Consider the following 17762-nt stretch of genomic DNA (forward strand, 5'->3'; position numbering starts at 1 on the left):
CAGCACACTGCAGCCCTCTCCCAGGCACAAACAATGGGGACCAACAAAACAAGTGAAAAGAGGTGGAAAACAGAACAGTGCACGTGTGTGGGGAGGGGGAAAAGTGCTGGATGCTGGTGGGAGAATGAGCTCCATGGGGGATGCAGCCTCCTGTCACTGTGCAGGGCTAGGGAGGCACAGGCCGTGGGGAGCCACTGCCCTCTCCATGAAATCCCAGAAAGTCTGGGTGGGAAGGGACCTTAAAGCCCATCTCATCCCACCCCTGTCATGAGCAGGGACAACTTTGACTATCCTGGGCTGCTCTGAGCCCTGTCCAACCTGGCCTGGCACATTTCCAGGGATGGGGCAGCCAAAATCTTTTCCTTCTTTTTCTTCCACAACCGTTTTCTGTCTTTTTCTTCACAACTGCAACTTGCAAGGGTCACAAAGAGCTCCTTTGAGAAGGAAGACAAGGCTGGAAGAGCTGATGGGGAACAACAACAACAAAAAGTTAAATAACTTGGGGCTTCCCCAGCAGTGCCTGGGGAGTGGGAACAACAAATCCTAGAGGAAATGCTCTGAGACTGCTATAGATTTGGTCAGTTCATAGCCCAGAGAGAATATTTGCACATCACACGGTACAAGAAGAAATATTTTCCTCGTTTCTGCAGATCTTAGAATGAGATTAACAAGCATGAGTAATAAGGAACATGTTGCAATGTTGTTGTATAAAGCAAGGATGGGCTCTCAGGTGAGTCTGTCACACAGGAAATTCAGAGAGAGGGAACCAGAAATCCCAGCCTGTCTGTCCTGGAGAGGACAGGTAAATAACATGCAATTCCTTTAAACAATTCCACATTTATTGTCCCCACACTGGCAGCTCGGGCACACAGATCTCTCTCATTTGAGGATAAATATTCAGTTCCGAGCTGCAGCACAGAGATGTTGTCACTGACCCGTGGCTACCAATTTGGGGTGGCCTGGGGGGAGATGCATGGAGAGGCAGGAAGGAGACACTCCAAATTAGAAGACTATCAAGGCTGGAAGTGTTAAAATTTAAGATTAGGGCTCGTTCAGCTTTGTTTTTCATCCCCATAATTCCAGACCATTCCATCATTTTCTTCCAATTTAGGAAAAACTCTGGTTTTGCCTTCAGAGGAAATGCTGGCACCAGATCAGACGAGCATCTCCCAAGTGAAAAAAGCAGGACCCCTGAAAAAGGGACTGTGCCCTTGCCTGGAAGCAGCTGCAGGGACTAAATCCTGAGGTGCACCTGCTAATCCTCAGGAAAAACAAAGCAACTAGCAGAAAGTCTTGCTGCTCAAGCTTGTAGGGAGTTTTCCAGTGAAAATGCCACAAAATAAAAAAGTTAAGTTATAAGAATCAAAATATTTAGAGGAATTGTGTCTAGTGGTATGCCAACACAAACTGAGAAGCTGCATTTCCAGAGCTACCAAGGGAGCAGGAGCAGAAATGAGAGGTTTAAAGAGCCCTCTTCAGCCCGATGTGAGCGTGGAAAAAATTCAGGATGCCCTGAAAACCGCCCAGGATGGGCAAGGCAGGCGGTGGCATCGGCGCTGTCCCGGTAACCCCCGCGCAGGGACCGCGGTTCTCCGGCCCCCTCCAGCGGCTACAGAACAGGGAGACGCCGGCAGGATCCAGGCTTTCCCAAATCCAGAGCCATCCTCCTCTTTCTCCGTGCTCTTGCACCGGAGTATCTTTATTGGGCTGCACGTGGACCCAGGCTCATCACAGGTACTTCCCATCTGCCCTCGGGTCTGATCCTGCTGCTGTTCCAAACCATTCTGACCCTGCGAAAAGCCAACAGGCACTGAAGGGCACTTCTGGAAGTGACTGTGACACAATGACTCTGTTGTGCCCTGCCATGGTTTTCTTCACTGGAAGAGGAAGGGCTAAAAAGGTACTGTAACTCAAGGGCTGGTTTGAGAAAAAGGGCTTTACTTGACTTCAGGGACTAAAAAAACCCAAGAAACAACAAAAAAAACCCTCCAAAACCAATCAAAAAACGACTTAAACCCAACAGATGCCTTTCCCCCACCTTTTGCAAAAAATGAGCAGGAAATGATATTTGGATCCCAGCTACCAGCATTCCATGCCCTGGAAATCCTCCCCTAGCAACAAAGACAAGAAAGCCAATGTGAAGACAGCTTTGGAGCAGCTTGGATGATTCCAGATCTGGTTTGGTTCTTCAAGCATTTTCCAAAGTTTCTTATCCTGTCCCATTCAAGCTTCCAGCAAGGCCATGCCACACCGACTTTATATATTCTGCACAAATACAATGGGCATTTTTCAATGGATGGGATGCACACTGCAGGAATATTTAATTTCCCACCCACAACTACAGAAAACTCGATTTTTACTCACATTATCTAAGCATGCCCCATGGACAACATGGAAAAAAACACCTTTACAAAAGGGAATGCTTTGCTACATAGGACGGAATGGTGAAGTCAAAGCCAAGGAAAAAGAAATGCTGTTTATACATTGTGAAAGGATAGAAATGCATGAATTATTGAGATTTCATACTGGAAGACTATTGTTTCCTGGGTTTAAAAGGAGAGGGCAAGGCAGAGGATGTAGGGTTTGGCCCTACAGGATAAGACAATGAAGTCTATGAATATCCTGAATCTATTTCAAGATTATTATCTCTCTACAGTGCAAATTCCAAATTCTCTGTGTATTAAACCAGCTCAGCAAAGCTGAGCTGTTTAAGTAGCCACAACAACCAATCTCCACAGGGACTTCGTTCCAACAGAATCCTGTTCCCTTACAGCTTAATTTTCTGTGAGTTGTCCCCAAGCTGGACTCATTCCAGGCCCTCAAGCCAAAGGTTTGGCCTTTTCCAGAGGCAAAGTCCCTCAGTGAAAATGGAAGTTGGATAGATGATCCAGGCACTCCAAAGCTTTGATTTTGCACAACTCCAAGTCACTGATGAACTTCAGGCTGGTTTGCTACTGGGCTGGGAGAACCATCCTTAGATCCATGCTCAGGGGAATCCTTTGGATGGGATCTCTAATTAACAGTGTAACAGGCTCAGCTTTAATTATAGACCGGACTTACATCAAGCACTAAGTTGAGTCAATTCTCTCAATTCCTTTGGGCCACCCTCTGACATTCCCACTGAGGCATTTCGCTGCAGCTCATTCCAGGTGAAACCACTATCCAGAGGGTGGTTGAGCACAGGAACAGGGAATGGTTACAACCCCAAGGCTGCCAGAGCTTCAGGAGCGTTTGTACAATGCTCTCAGGGATGCACAGGGTGGGATTGATGGGGTGTCTATGCAGGGCCAGGGCTTGGATTCCATGATCTTTGTAGGTCCTTCCAGCTCTCCCCACATCCATCTTACCACCTTCACCCCAAGGTGGGCCCACTTACAAACCAAGTGAAAATCCTTAGGGAAAAACCACCCCAAAAGGTGTTCCTGTGGCATTTTCTCAAGACAGCCCACCTCATTTTCTGCCTCCCCATACTGGAGCTCGGGGGCATGGTGAGCTCCTGCAAACCATTATGGATCCCCCAGCAAGGTTCCAAGAGGCTTTACAACCTGTTTGCATCTCCCAGGCATGTTCACACATCTATAAAGCCAGTGCACAACTCGCTGCCAGCACCAGGAAAACCAAAACCAGCTGCAGGCCTGGGAAGGGAATAGTGCAGAACTCGTCACCTGCCCACAGCTCCACGTCTACTGCATCTCACCTGGAGAAGGCCTGGAAATATCCTCTGCTTTGGTTTGCTTTTGCATTTATTTATGCCTCTGGGAAAGGAACATTTCGGAACCAGTGTTGAGGCCTATGGGATAAATCCATTGGGTCCAGGGACAGAGCTTGGAGCAATCTAGGATAGTGGGTGTCCCTGCCCATGGTAGGGGCTTGGACCTAGGCAAACTTTAAGGTCTTTTCCAACCCAAACCAGGCTGGGATTGTCTGATCTTTAAGGTCAGATCTGGAAAATTACCTTTGCCAGCTGGATGAGCATAAGAAGAAGAGCTAGCAAAGAAAAATCATGAAAAAAACAACAAACAAACAAACAAGCAAACAAAAAACCAAAACAAACAAAACCGCACCAAAAAACTTATAACACAGTGACTTTACTTGAGTCAGCAAAGTTAAAGCAAGTTCCAGTCATCACCTGAGATTTTTCCCAAAATCTTGAGGCACCATCATCTCTATCCTACTAAAGTTGCTGTTTTGACAATTCCTCTGCACTGACCATGTCACTGGCTGACCCTGAGAACCTAACAAAAGGCTGCTGACTCCCTGCAGAATGACTCTTCTGGGAGTTTGTGGCATGAAGAGGCACTGGAAATCAAAGGAGCCCAGGCTGCTGGATGCAACACTGTGACTAGAAGCACAAAATCTCCCAACTCCTCAAAAAACCCGCCTTTTTTCTCCCTTTTCTACAATGCAAACAAAACAGATGTTACATGGATCTGCGTGGGTTTTTCCTGGTCTTACCATGGGATATGGGAGCAAAATGTAGGCAAGAACTTCTTTTATGTGCTGTGATGGGGGAAATAGTAAAGTAGGGACAGTTTTCCCACAAAGAAATGCCACAGAGACCCCAGGCATGTGTGTGACACAGATCAGTAACAGAGGTTACACATTTGCCAACAGCTACAGGATATATTGTATTTACTCCAGCAGCACCCACACACGTTTAGCAGCCTCTCCCCAGGGAGATAAGACACACAGAACTGCTGCACCCTAAATCTGGAGGGGGAAAAAATCCACAGGAGCAGAGAATTATGTGTACTCCATGAGGGGAAAAGGGGCAGGACTGGCACCGGGCTCTGTCAGGGCACTCATTTACCAAGTCACACTGTCCCCAAAAGCAGCCAGTTGCCCTTTAACTGTGTTCATGGAGTAAAAATTGTTTAATGGGGTCTGGGATTGGGAGGCTATGGATCAGATCCAGGCGGGATTTGCCAAGGATTCTCCGTACAGTTATGCGGCACAGAGACAAGAGGCTCCGGGTGTGGCCTGCAAGGAAAAACACAGGAAAGAATTACTGGGGAAAGAGAGAGGGAGAACAGCAACACTGAGGTGAGTGTGCACAGATCCTGCCTCGTGAGGAGGCCAAACCTCCTGAATCTGGAGCAGCTGCCACATGGGCAGGCTGGAGGGGCCAGCTAGAGGCTGGATGGGCTGGTGAGCACGGAGGTCATCAGTGCCCAGCCCACAGCAGGGAACAGCTGGAGCTGTGTCAGGGGAGTTTAGGTTGGATATTAGACAAAGGTTCTTTCCCTAGAGGGTGCTGGGGCCCTGCCCAGGCTCCCTAGGGAATGGGCACAGCCCTGAGGCTGCCAGACCTCCAGAGTGTTTGGACACCACTCAGGGATGCACAGGGTGGGATCATTGGGGTGCCTGTGCAGGGTCAAAGTGACTACCAGACTTTGATCCTTGTGGATCCCTTCCAACTCCGTGGTTCTATTTGGATCATTTTAAAGTTATGTAGATTGTATTTTTTTCTCACCCATCCCCTGGAAAACAACAGCACTGATGGCCAGCTCAGGCCTTATCCCAACTTCTCCTTGAGTCCTTGGAGACCTCTTCCAGCACAGGGACAAGAGGATGGTGGTGCCCATGTTGATTCAGGAACTGGACCTCCATGACATCACTCCATTATCCCATATGCTCCACCTGAGGAGTTCCATTTGCCTCTCAAACCCAGGCCTCCATTTCCTCCTAAACCCAGTGGAACTCCAGCTTATGTGAGCCTCCCTCAGCAGAAGCCCAGGCAGGTATGAAAACAGGCCCATGCAGAGCTGAGTAACCTGGGTATATGAGTTGCATCCCACAGCCTGAATCCCTTTAGAATTTCTCTGGAGTTCAGGAGGGAACTTCCACCCCTGGTGTGAAGCTGTCACCTTCACCAGGAGGGTTTACAAGGTGCTGTACTTTTCCCCACCTTTTTTCACCTCCATCTGAGCTTCCTCTTGCCCCTTTTCACCACCATTGGTGGCTTTCCTTCCCAAGCAGTCTGTCCAGATTAAACTCCCTCTTGCATCCCAGAGCCCAGGGCCACACAGGAACAGCTGGGACACACTTGTGTGGCTCTGGAGGACTGGATGCCACTGGTCATCCACAGCTCCAAAGCTCAGCTCGGATAGGACCCCTAAGCCTTGCCTACATGAATAGGCAATGGAAAAGAGCTGGGAGAGATGAAAAAGGTGGAGTGACACAGAGATTGGGCTGCTGAAGGACTCAAGAGGGGAAAACACTGTGTGAAGGTACAAAAAGCAACAGGGGAAAAGGAGAGAGTGGAGAAGTCATTAATGCTTTGCTTGTCAACTTGCTACATCCCATTGTCTAATTGCTGAAGGAGTGAAGACAGCAACACCCACCCACCACCACCTTTCCTTCCAGACAACCCCTCCAAAGAGTTCTCCCATAGCCACGGTGCCGCTCCAGGGACCCAAACCCACTCACCCCTCGCTTCCTTGAACACCTCCAGCGCCTCGGCGTTCACCTTGACCCTCCCTGTGGCCTCGACTCCCAAGGCCTCCACCTTGACGAGGTTGAGATCTGCTCCAAAGTCAATGAGGAGGCGGACGAAGGCGGGCTCGCAGCCGTGCCGCAGGACGGCGTCCAGCACGCACACGGGCGAGCCCCGCGAGAAGCCCTGCACGTTGATGGGCCCGCAGCAGTTAAAATCCGGGTTGGCTCCCGCCTGGAGCAGCAGGCGGAAGCAGGGCAGGTTGTGGTAGGCAGCGCTGATGTACAGGGGACACACCACCAGTGTGGTCAGTGGCCGCAGCGCCTGCCCCGGCCCGCGGGACGCCAGCTGGTGGTTCACGTCCACGTCCGCGCCGTACCTGCTCCAGGAAGAGGGATGGGGGTTGGGAATGGCAAGGGGTGAGGCTGAAGGACGCGTGCGGAGTGAGAACCTCCGGAACCCGCCCATCTCTGCCCCCAGACGGGCCTGGAAGCATTTCTGAGTGGGGACAAGGCAGCAAGCACGTTCTGATCTCTGAGAAGCAAAGATGTTTCCCTGCTCACAACAGCCTGGGTTTTGGAGATAGGAGGAACAGCAACATCCTTACCCTCCTGATGGATTGGGTTTGCATGGCCAGGTTTTGGTAGTGGGAGGGTACAGGGGTGGCTTCTTTCAGAAGCTTCCCCCATGTTGCATGAGGAGGAACAGGTAGAGCCTGGGGGAAGGTGTTTTTTAAGATTTATTCCACTTCTCATTACCCTGCTCTGATTTTATTAGGAATAAATTAAACTGATACCACCAAGTTGAGTTTGTTTTGCCCGTGATGGTATTTAGTGAGTGATAGCTCCCCTTCCTTATCTTGACCCAGGAACCTTTAGTTGAATTTTCTCTCCTCTCGTGTCTTGCACCAGGGATGGCTCAGCCCCGAGCCAGCACCACATAATGCTGGATGCTAACGAGCTGCCTGGGGAGCAGGGATGTTTCCAGATGACTCCACTGAAAAGGGATGCTGAAATAACTTCCCTACCAGGATAAAACAGGCCAAAAAAGCAACACAGGCACTCGATCCCAAACAGCAGGGAAATGGAAACAGGAATCTGCACTCTACAGCGAAACATCTGTCACAAACTCCTGCTCCCAAAGGAGCTAGAGGGGCTGGAATCTCCTAGGAACTCCTGCAGACAGTGGGGACAGTGATTCCATGTAATTCCCACGCAGCTTGGATGGGAAGAAGGAGGAAGACAACACAATCCCTAAGGAGTAGCTGGTTTTAATCACAAGGCCCTGTCCATTCTACCCACAGAGAGAGAAAAGGTTCCTTCAGCCACCAGTCCCCCTCCCCAAACTGCAAACTGAGCACTCAGAGAACAGGGCTTTTCCTAAATAGCATTATATTCTTTCAAGAGTTCATAAAAGTAAGGACAATACCTGGGGACAAATCCTACCTCAAAGCAGGCACAGTTCTCACTGAAACCAGCAGGGACTGCTCCCTATCCACCAAATATTTAACCAAATCCTTCAGTTCGGAGTATGGGAAGAGTCTCATTTAAATTAGGTACACCCAGAACAAGGGCTGAGAGAGTCCTCTAAGAGCTGCAAATGGTACAAAGTGTATTTTTTCCCTTAAAATCAGATTACACAAGCATTTGGACAGAGTTATCTGTGCTGCTGTGGGATTTCCACAGGGCTCTTGCAAGGCCATTGCCTCCTGAGCAGACAGCAGATCTCTCTTCATTTCAGTCCTTTCTTGCCCCATTATCGCCACCAAAATTCTCAGCGGAAGCCCTCAATTCAAAGCAAACCCCCAAATTCTACTTTTAGCAGCGTCAGGCATGCACCTGAGGGACGGGGGTGATCTGGCTGCTCTCTTTTCCTCAGTTTTAGCCTTGCAAAAGGATCCTCTCATCCTTGCTGCCCTCAGTTCCACTGTAGGTAGCAGTGGATCCCACTGCATCATGACCCCAAAGGATGAGGAATGTCATTTATACCCTGGCATTAGAACCCTAAATATTTCCAGCAGCCTCCCAGTAAAATGGATCCCCATTCCATAGCCATGTGTGGATTTATTATTCATGGATAGGATCTCACCTCTTGCTTGGTTCAGCACTTGTAGAAATGGTCGGGGATCCCAACGGTGCTACCATGGGATTTTCAAACCAGGTGATATTTAGACACCCGCAGCACACCTGACTGGGTTCAGGTTCTCTCAAAATATTCCCTCCTGTCTCAGGAAAATTGTCTTCCCTGTTGAACTCCCCCTGCCAAATCCTATAGATCCAGCATTTTAAAAATCCCTGTAACATAAAGGCTGCATTTTTCACTAAGTAACTCTGCACAGATCTGTGAAATCCCCACTCCAAGATATTTGAAATTTTGGGCAATCTGACAATTTGGTATTAGCTTAGCAGCCTTGGGAGAGACATTGCCTAATAAAAAGAGATTGGACAAACTCCAGTTAATTTTTAATCCTGAAAGTTGTCCAAAATCTTGCTTTTAATATTGCTGGTGAGGTATCCCAAGGAGCAGACACATAAATCAAGGCATCAGCTCTCCCTGTGTTGCTGAAATACCATTTGCTACATTTCATCCTGCCTGGGTGGAGAGAGCAGGAGAGATTTTTGAGAATGCAGCAAGTTGAACCCTGTATCAACAAGCCTGTGCTGATGGGAACATCCTCCTCTCAGCTTGTTGGGAAAGGAACAAGGAAGGGGGGATTATTTCCCTTCTTCCTCAAAGCTGCACTTGTATTAAAAATTTGAAAAAGGAAGAAAACCCCCAAGGGTTTTGAATCTTTTCCTATTCAAATCTTTTTGTTATTTTCTAGCATTTGAGGTCATCAAGGGGATTCCTTCAACTTTCTTCTCTTTCTCTATTTCTCCCTAGAACGTATATTTTCCCATTATGATCCCTTATTATTTGGCATCCACAGCCCACATATCTGTCCAGCACAATTCCTTGGACAGAAACCTTCCATTTTAAAAAGAAGGAATAATCAGGGCACGTCACAGAAGGAGCGATTCAAGTTCCCACAACTTCCTGCTACACCCTGAGCCCTCCTGGTGCTGCCAAGGGAATCTCCTGAGGGAAAACCCAACACTCAGGGAGGTTTGTTGGGGGAATCCACCTCCCCCCTAACTCCAGTCAGGAGCATGGTAGAAGTAGGGGGGATTGCAAGGTTTGGATCTGACTGGATGGCAGGCTCAGAACCAGAGGCTCCTCTCTCGGGCTTGGATTGGAACAAGGCACTGCCAAGACCATGGCCAAGCAACAGGAAATCCAAGGATGTCCCTCTGGGCACCTTTGCACCCACTCCTCTCCAGTTCAAGAGGTGTGGCAGCTGCAGCCACTGAGGAGGGAAGTGATCCCCAGGGAGAAGAAAAAGGGAGAGGCAGTCTTGAGCCCAGCCCCGAGCTCTGACCTGATGAGCTCCCGCAGGATGTCGGCGCGGCCCACCCGTGCTGCATGGTACACCGGGGTGCTGCGGTGGTGCCGGCTCCCGTTGGGATCAGCGCCAGCCTCCAGCAGGATCTTGGCACACTCCAGGTGCCCATTGACCACAGCCACGTAGAGGGCTGTCTGCCCCTTGACGTCCACCAGGTCGATCTCGGCACCTTTGCGCAGCAGGAAGTCAACGCAGGGGCCATGGCCGGCAGTGGCCGCGATGCGCAGCGGGGTGCAGGGCAGCCACCCGCAGCACCACACTGACTTCTCGTTGATCCGGCTGCATGGGGAGGGAACATGCAGTTAGAGGAGCCCCCATTCCTTCCAGGAGGGTGCCCCCTGGAATCTTGGGCACTGCCCAGGCTCCCCAGGGAATGGGCCCAGCCCCAAGGCTGCCGGAGCTCCAGGAGCAATTGGACAACGCTCTCAGGGATGCACAGGGTGGAGTTCTTGGGGTGTCTGCAGTCCTGATGTGCAGGGCCTGGGGTTGGACTGGATGATCCTTGTGGGTCCCTTCCACTCAGGATACAATTCTCTGATTTCTGGCCCTTTTAGCAGCCCCAAAAAGCTCCTGTCAATCACCTGGATGGATGCAGCAGAGCAGTGCTTGGATGGTGGGCTTTAGTTGTGCCAGGGGCTGCACACCTGCACAAACCCTGCCTCAAAAAAAATCACCTATTAAAAAAAATCAAAACTAACCTCTCCCTTTTGTCCCTTTTTAAACGGAGATGTCCCAAACTGGTAATCCAGAGAAGCTGTGCCCACTCCATTCCTGGCAGTGCCCAAGTCCAGGTTGGACAGGGCTTGGCGCTACCTGGTCCAGTGGAAAGTGTCCCTGCCTGTGGCAGGGGTGGAATGGGATGAGCTCTGAGGCCTGTACCTACCTCCAAATTCAAAGACATCACTGCTCTGCTCACTCCTCACCTGTGGAATGGAGCTGTGGGCCCCATCCTCCTCTTCCTGTCAAACTCTGCTTTTTCCTACAAAACACCCTCAGCCCCAGGGGCCCAAGAGCCCCAGCTTCCCAAGTAGCAGAAAGAAGGGCTGGCTCATTCTCATTTTTTGCTGAAATAACATCTTTTTTTGAGGCTGGGAAACATTTAGCACTCTAAGCAGATTTCTCCATGATGCAGGAAAAATAATTAACTATCCCCACAGTCACAGGGTTAGCACTGGGCAGATTTTGTAACATGAGGTGTTTCAGGTTTATAGTTGATTGTAATCCCTTTTGTATGTTTTTCCCGTTATCTGTAGGCCCCTGTTTTCCTGGTATCACATTCCTGTCCTGATCTGAAAAGAGTTCATGCACAGCTGCCACAGCCTCATGAGCTGCTGTGAGATTTGCCTCCTGGGAAACCAGGGGAATGATCTGGGGGAAAGGAGAGCATCCTCCCATCCTGACACCTCTCCCATAAAACCCCTCATCCCTAGAATTGCCCAAGGCTAGGCTGGACAGGGCTTGGAGCACCCTGGGATAGTGGAAGGTGCTCCTGCCTGTGGCAGGGGGTGGCATAAGATGAGCTTTAAGATCCCTTCCAACCCGAACCATGCTATGGAAAAACGGACGGGATAGGAGTCACCAGAAGGAGCAGGCTGTGGGAACAGCAAGAACATCCCAGGAAACACCTCTCCCCAAAAACAGCAGGTGAGGTGGGAGTCCCCAAAAGGTGCAGGCTATGGGAAAAGTGAGAAGAACACCCTGACAGCTCTCACAAGAAAAAAGAGCTGAGGTGGGAGTCCCCAAAAAGCGCAGCTGTGAGGACGGTGAGTGAAACATCCCATCCTCCCTGACACCTCTCCCATAAAAACCCCCATCCCTGGAAGTGCCCCAAGCCAGGCTGGACGGGGCTTGGAGCACCCTGGGATAGTGGCAGGTGTCCCTGCCCATTGGCAGGGGTGGGACTGGATGTTCTTTAAGCTCTCTGCCCGCGCGGTCCATGGGAAGCGGGCGGGATGCGGGTGGGAAGCGGGCGGGATGCGGGGCACCCCGTGGGCTGCGGAGGGAGCAGGCAGGTGGCGGGGCTGTGTCCCCAGGGCTGCATGCCCACCTCTGGAAGTTCTCGTCCTGCAGCAGGCTGCGCAGGGTGGGCAGGTCCCCCACGAAGGCCGCGTCGTGCAGCCGGGTGTCCTCGCAATGCTCCAGAGGGTGGTCGCAGAACTGCTCCCGCAGCCATTCCTTCAGGTTGCGACCTGCACTGGAGAGAGGCACACGGCGGGATGAGAAAGGGCTGGCAGAAGGGGGGTTACCCCGCTGTCCCCCGGCACGGCCACCCCCGGCGAGCCCCCTGCCCACGGTACCTGCCCGGGGCGGGCGCGTCTCCGCCCTCCGCCATCGCGCCCCGCCGGCCCCGCTCGCCCTCCCTCGGGCCTCCCTCGGCCCCTCCTTCTCGGCCTCCCTTCCCGGCCTGATTGGCCCCGCTTCGCTTCCTGCTCCCGTTAAGGTGGATTCTCGCTGCTCCCCCGGCCCGGACGCTCGTTTTCCTCAGGGAATTGCGGGTCCTTCCTCCCGCTGCGGGCACCAGCGGAGCTCGGGCAGCTGCCGTGGGGATCGGACAGTTCCCCGCAGCTTTTATGGGCCCCTGTTGTTCTACCCGTTTCTGGTAATTTTCCTGATTGCATCTCGGTTTTCCCGCAGCGCAGCTTGCGGGATCTTCACTGGGAAAGGATCCACAAGCATCACCCAGTGCGGCCCTGCTCAGGACACCCCAACAATCGCACCCTGGGAATCCCTGAGAGCTCCTGGAGCTTTGGCAGCCTTGGGGCCGTGCCCATTCCCTGGGGAGCCTCTTCAGTGCCCAGCACCCTCTGGGAGAAGAACCTTTTCCTGATCTCCAGCCTCAACCTCCTCTGGCACAGCTCCAGGCATTCACTTGGGTGCTGTCACTGGTCACAGAAGGCAGAGATGGGAGCTGTCCCTCGAGAGGAAGATGAAGGCTATGCTGAGATCTCCTCCCTCTCTCTCCTCCTCCTCCTCTTCTCCAGCTTAACAAGCCAAATTGGGCTGGTGTGTTATTATACAGCGGTGGTGAGAGGGAGTGACTGTGCAGATGCAACCTCCAGCTCTGGCAATTCATAGGTGTTCCAGAGAAATCCCATGGGGAAACGCACTAAACTGCCAATTTATATCACTCTAAGTGGCTGCAGCGGGGAAGTAGAAATTTGCAAACAGCTCACCATTTGCTGAAGACCTATGAGATGCGTTTTCCAAGTCTGGAGAAATTGTTTTGTCCAGCATATCCTGACTGCTTCTACCCAGATGTACCAAACTGAGGGCACAGGCTACTGGCAATCCACACAGAAATTGGAGCCTCCAGGAGGACACTTCCAGGGTCTCAAAACAGCCACTTATCCAACACATGTTGGCTCACCTGCTAGGCAAAACCTGTTCTCCAGCTCCTAACCCTGAAGCAATGTAAAAAAACACCCTAAAATTCAATAAATAAATAAATAAAATAAAATAAAACTCCTCCTGCTGCTCCAGAGGATCCCTCAGCCACTCCCTCCACACTCCCTAAGATTTCCCACTACCCCTCCTGAGCAGACACATCCTCCCACTCCCCATCCTCATGCTCCAAGCGAAGTAAGGAGTTCACCCATCCTGCCCCTGGAAACGGGATCAGGAAAGAAACCAGCCCATCCACTGGGGCCCCGTCAGAGTCCTTTCCCCACAGGACCCTGCTCCTGTCCCTCCCTCCCTCCCTCCCTTCCTTCCTCACACCACTGCAGAAACTCTGCCTCACCTGAACATGACCAAGGGGAAAAGAGGGGTCAGGGGTGGACTCCTGTTAATCCACAGCTTTTACTCCCTGGAATAAAGCCAGTGGTTGTATTTAGTGCCAGACTGAAAAGAAAATGCACCTCCCTACCTCCCTCTCATTCCTGGATAAACGTGGACATCTTGGGAGTCTGAAAAGGACAATGATTTATACCTGGTGCTAAAATCAGTGGTTAGTCTCGCCACCACCACCTCCAATGCCCTTTTCCGGGGCACCACACCTTTTAAATCCAACCAGGTTCCTCCCAGACTTTCCAAGTAGCAGGAAAAAAGCTGCATTATGAAATACTTTGCAATTGCAACTACTTTGATGCCAGGGTCACAGTGAAGAAAAAGAAAGGAAGGAGAAAAAAAAAAAAAAAAACCAAACCCGTAACCAGAAGTGTAATTCATGCTTAGCTCAGGCCATAAAACTTCTCCCTGCCTGGATCTAAGCCATCGGCTCGGATTTGTAGTGAACTCTCAAGTGAAGTTGCCCTAGTGATAAATACATCTGTGGGGAAAGAGATGGGGGGGTGGAAAATCCCTGTGTTTTTAGCACAGCTCTGTGTTTTTCTGGGGAATTGGTGCAGTTCCTGAAGTGGACGTGAAGGCGTGCATTAACAACAGAAAACAGGAATGAGAGATAGGAGGAGAATTGAATTCCAGCATCCTGGATGTCATTAGGACTGCGGCTGGAAGCACAAAGATGACAACAGAAAGGTTGCTTGGAGTCCAGAAAGTTAATTCTGCTGCAAATGGGCCTAAATACCTCCGTCCTGAGAGAAAACAGGCAGCACTGATGCATCAGCCAGCTGAATTTTAACCTTCCATCAGGTGTCCAGTACTTTGCTCCTTCAATCCTGACCAGAAGAAAGCAGAGGGTGTGGAGTGGAGATTATACTACAACACCACAAAAAGGCAGGGACTAGAAAATCCCACCCATCATCATCATCCATCATCATCATCATGAGACAGAGCTGAACAGTCACCCCGCTGCTCCCAAAGAAACTGAGACAATCCGTCCTGACACTCTGGGAAAAGGGCTAAAATTGAGTGAAGAACCACCAGGAGTAACACCATTAAGGAAAAATGGCCCAAAAAAAGGGACTATTCCCTACTGGTTATGGCCAGAGTGGTGTGGGTGACACCACCTCTGATCCTTGGAATTTCGGTTAGGATTTTCAGCCTTGCCCAGAGCATGCCTGTTGATAAGGAAACAGGGCAGCAATTACCCTACATGCCTCTTTCATTTCTCCCAATTAAATTATGGGATTCCCTGCTTTTCTCTCATTCTTTTCCTATAATTTCTTTCTGTTAAGGGCGTGAAAGGCTCTGGAAATCTTTGAGTACTGTGCTGCAGCAACACCTCAGGAGCATGAAGAACTCAGACCCATCAGCCTGGTGTCTCCATGTCTCCAGCAGGATCCAGCCACAGGTTCCAGCTCATGGATCAAGCATGGTTGCAGATATTTTTTCTCCAGGGCCATCATCATGAACAAGTTTGAGGCAGAGAAGGAAAACACCAGTAGAGTTTTTATCACCATTTTCCAGGAGAAACAGCCATCCTTTGATGGCAGATGTGGGAATATCAAGAGGAGCAGGCGCCTCCTTTACCTCAGTTCACAGGGGGAACACCTCCTTACAGGCATGTTAGAAAATCCAGAACATCTTCTGAGGACAAGTTTCCATCCACAGCAAAGGGCTGCCCAGGAATGAGTCACTCAAGAACGTTTCAGCCCAATTCCCACCAGGGGATTTGCAGACAAAAAGGGATCTATTTATATTTTTAGCTGGTTGGGGTTTTTTGTTGTGGCTTTTTTTTTTTCCCTGCCTTCAAAAAAATATTCATATTTTGTTGGGGAAATAACACTGGAAAGGTTTCTTTTCACATCTTCCCCCCCCCTCTGAGTTTTTTGCCACTTGAACAACTTCTTTCAGCACCTGTGTGGAATTGTCAGAAGAAATAGCTCAAGGAAAAGCAAGAGTGGAGGGGGGAAAAAAGAGCTGGGGAGGAGAAAAGCTCATTTCCAACATGCACGGGAGCTGGATTTTTATGATCCTTGTGGGCCCCTTCCAACTCAGTGATTCTGTGATTCCACATCCTTCCCTCTTCCCCTGAGTGTGGCCACTGTTTACCTCATCCCAAACCAGCATTTCTGACACACAGAGAGGTCCAACAGTGAACATTTCATAGAAATCTTTGAATGGTTTGGGCTGGAAGGGACCTTTAAAAATCATCCAGTCCAATCCATGAAGGCATTCCAGGCAGTCCAGATCCATGCCCAGGGATGCAGCTCTCAGTGCCTTGGGAGTGAAGTTTTAAATGAGGTCTGCTGCAAAATTTTCTTGTGACCAGCACTGAGTAAGCCTGTCAGAAACCTACATTAGTGACAAAAGGCTCATCAAGAACCCCACAGAAGCATCTGCACCTCCACACTCCCTCAGAGGAGCTGATTTGTGAGGTGCATCCATCTAGGAACAGGCATCAGGAGCCCCACGGCGTTGGACATCTATGGAGAAAGCACAAAGGTGACAAATTGTGTCAAAAAGAAGAAAATACAGCAAGCAGGGGACTGTGCAAAAATAAGAGACATAAACAGATGAATTAAGCCGGGTCTCCAGGCAGCTCTGGCCTTGCAAGTCCTTGACTTTCCCACCTTAACACCACGCTCTCAGCACACTTATTTCCTTCCTGAAATTCCTTGAAAATACAGCTGCCTGCTCCGCAGCTAGAGAATCCCAGCACTGAGTGAGTGCAGGCACTTAGGGCTGCCCCAGGCACAAGGGTCTCTTTATGAAGGCACACAGGACTTGGAGCAGCCTTGGTGAACCAGCAGAGAAAAATAAACATCTTTCTCTTGGAAGTGCCTCGCACAATTTCATTAAGCTGGGCTGCAGCGGATGTGTATTTATTGAATGGAGCCCTCGGAGAAACAGAAAGGGGGGAAAGAAGCCCCTGGGCTGCTCTGCTGAGGGGGGATTTAATGAAATCCAACAAAGCAAGAACCACCTCCGCTCTACTCAAAGCCCAGCACTAAAAAAAGAACTCCAAAGTAATTTTTAGCCGCGATTTCCGTGAGCTCACTGCAGGCTCCAAACCATTCCCTGAGGAAGGAGAGAAAGGTGTCTTTGGGAAGGAGGGGTGCAGGAATCCCGAGCGGGATTCTAGGGAGCGGCATTCCTGCCTGTTTTCCAGCAGGCCCTGGATGCTGGCCCACCTCCGAGGTGGGGTGTGAACACAAAACACTTCCCCCGTTGTTTGCCCCATCCCGGCCTGGCTGCCACTTGCTAATTAAGAAATTGAAATTAACCCTCAGCTCCACACGTTCCCTCCCAGGGAAGGGATTTCTCTTTCAAGGTATTCCAGGTCGTTTTTCTCTGCCTATGTTGTCTCTTTTTTTTTAGTTGGATGTGGCTTCAGGGATGCTACTTAAAATGTTTCAGTTACCAAAATTCAGCTTCCAGTCTTGTTGCTCGGAGAAGCTGTGGCTGTTTGGATCTCTGTGGATCTCTGGAATTGTCCAAAACCAGATCGGACAGGGCTTGCAGGAACCTGGGATAGTGGAAAGTGTCCCTGCCCATGGAGTGGGATGAGCTTTAAGGTCCTTCCAACCCAAATTCCATGATTCTGTAAAAAAATAACTCCTATGATCCTTTTTGCAGGATCTCTCTCACTGGTGATGCAACATTTCTTTTATCAAATGACCCCAAGTTCCTGTTTCTCCACTCAAAAAGAGGTCATGCACCAGAGCTATATTAGAAATGTCACCCTGCTGTGCTTGAGAGACAGAAAACACAGCCAGCGGTGCCTGAAGGACATAAAAATGTTTTACTTGTGATCAGGACAGCAATATAGCAAAAAAACCTTTAAATGCAGCAGAAAGGCGTGATTTTAACTTTCAGAATCACAGAATGCTTTATTTCTGCACTCCAGAAGGTTTGCAAAGGGAAGTGAGTGGTTTTGCTACACATGGCTGGGCTGGGGCAGAGGACCAGAGATAATCATTATCCCTAATTAGGGATCCATACAAACCTATTAAGGCTTTGTTCCTCAAGGATAGAAAGTAAAGCTCTAATACAACACAGTTCACTCTTACTTTTGTTTGTTTAATTAAAAGCTAAACCTAA

At 50.1% G+C, this 17762-nt stretch overlaps 1 protein-coding gene across 1 annotated transcript; it reads right to left on the bottom strand.

Moving 5' to 3' along the window:
• Positions 1-3695: 3695 nt before the first annotated feature.
• Positions 3696-12215, bottom strand: ASB1 (ankyrin repeat and SOCS box containing 1). The gene is made up of 5 exons (XM_083865615.1): positions 12176-12215; positions 11926-12072; positions 9855-10157; positions 6430-6815; positions 3696-4980 (listed from the first exon to the last, which is right to left on the bottom strand). Exons 1-5 carry the CDS (start codon positions 12208-12210, stop codon positions 4847-4849), a joined length of 1005 nt encoding a protein of 334 aa, XP_083721741.1. The 5' UTR covers positions 12211-12215; the 3' UTR covers positions 3696-4846.
• Positions 12216-17762: the final 5547 nt, after the last annotated feature.

Source organism: Zosterops lateralis (assembly GCF_965231275.1).
Source record: "Zosterops lateralis genome assembly, chromosome: 7".
NCBI lineage: Eukaryota > Metazoa > Chordata > Aves > Passeriformes > Zosteropidae > Zosterops > Zosterops lateralis.

Coding starts and splice junctions, on each gene's coding strand:
- ASB1 (XM_083865615.1), bottom strand. CDS start 12,210: ATGGCGGAGGGCGGAGACGCGCCCGCCCCGGGCAG. Junction 12,073..12,175: donor GACGCGCCCGCCCCGGGCAG/GTACCGTGGGCA, acceptor GCCTCTCTCCAG/TGCAGGTCGCAACCTGAAGG. Junction 4,981..6,429: donor GGTGTTCAAGGAAGCGAGGG/GTGAGTGGGTTT, acceptor TTTTCCTTGCAG/GCCACACCCGGAGCCTCTTG.